We start from the raw sequence: 1,276 nt of genomic DNA on the forward strand, positions 1-1,276 counted from the left end.
TACAATAATAATAAGCACCACAGTATAATATAAAGGTCAATATTACACTACTTGTACCTGCAGTGAATTGAAGAATGCAAATGAAATATGGATTTCTTTCTTGTCTGGGGCTGTGATGGTTCCAACCCCTAGTCCCCAAGTTAATCCAAAAAACTGGTGTTAGAACTGCCAAGGTCCTAGCAATGACCACTAGAACATGCCGCTCAGCTGCCTGTGCAGTGTCAAGCATTGCCCTTCTTCTCAACATTTTGTATATGACCAGTATCAGGATGGTAAGGTTTATCAGCACTATCATCAGCACAGGGATCACAAATGCCAGTAGAGCCTTGGAATTGTCCCAGTTGAGCCAGCAGCCATCGGATTGTCGGATATATGCTTGTTTGGGTTCAGTTACAGTTATAGTTATAACAGCAATTACGATGGGAGCCCCATAGCCAAGAGAGAACCCAATAGCCAACATTGATCTTTTAGACAAACCCCGATCAAAGACCATAACTGTGCGGTACAACAACAGCAGAGCTGAGGCTAACATCCAAAAGAAGAGGGCTAGGTAGAATAGATGGATAAAAAAGGGAGCTGCAGTGCATGCTTTTGGGTTTTCATCCTTTTCATCTGAGATGGCTACCCCAATAATAAAACAAATGTTTGCAATCAGGAGAGACATGGCAATGTTAACAATGGAAACATGGCGCAAGTAAGATGTCTTGTTCTTTCTTATTTTTCTCCAAATGGCAGCTTCAATGATAAGGTATATGATCAAGGAACCCATAGATATGCCAACTCCAGTGTAGGTGATGTAATTCAGCACAGAGTCATCTGGACTGTAAGGTGACATAAGAATAGAGAATGAGGTCAAGTGGCTGCAGTTGCAAGTGACGGTTTTGTTTACACTCAATACCAGCTCACAGCCCGTGTTGTCCCATCCTCCGACACCACTGAAGAGGCTGAAGTTCCAGAAAACACACTGAGGGTTACCCAGAGTATCGTTGATAATATTAAATGTGAGGGAAATACTCTTGATGGTGCCACTGGACTGAATGAGGACAACTCTCCCATTGATGACTTTGAAGGTTGACTTGTCTTTGTCTCTTGCAGGGAGCACGTTATCCATTGAGAAAAATGTTATCACTGTGATTGATTTTTCTCCTCCATAAAAATCTGGTATGTCTATTTCTACTGAAGAATTAAAGTTAGCATTGAACATGTTATTGAATCTAGTTTTGTTCAAGAGAATATAAGGTGTGTAAATGTCAAAAGGGTCGTTGGTAAGGGCGAG

At 41.5% G+C, this 1,276-nt stretch overlaps 1 protein-coding gene across 1 annotated transcript; it reads right to left on the bottom strand.

Moving 5' to 3' along the window:
* Window positions 1–51: 51 nt before the first annotated feature.
* Window positions 52–1,265, bottom strand: LOC109954083 (adhesion G-protein coupled receptor F1-like; the record flags this gene model as incomplete). Its single annotated transcript, XM_020589501.1, has 1 exon — window positions 52–1,265. A coding segment is annotated over exon 1 (1,153 nt), but the record flags the coding sequence as incomplete, so codon positions are not given.
* Between the last annotated feature and the right edge of the window lie 11 nt (window positions 1,266–1,276).

The sequence above is a fragment of the Monopterus albus genome, unplaced genomic scaffold (assembly GCF_001952655.1).
Source record: "Monopterus albus unplaced genomic scaffold, M_albus_1.0 scaffold3073.1, whole genome shotgun sequence".
NCBI classification, from domain to species: Eukaryota; Metazoa; Chordata; class Actinopteri; order Synbranchiformes; family Synbranchidae; genus Monopterus; species Monopterus albus.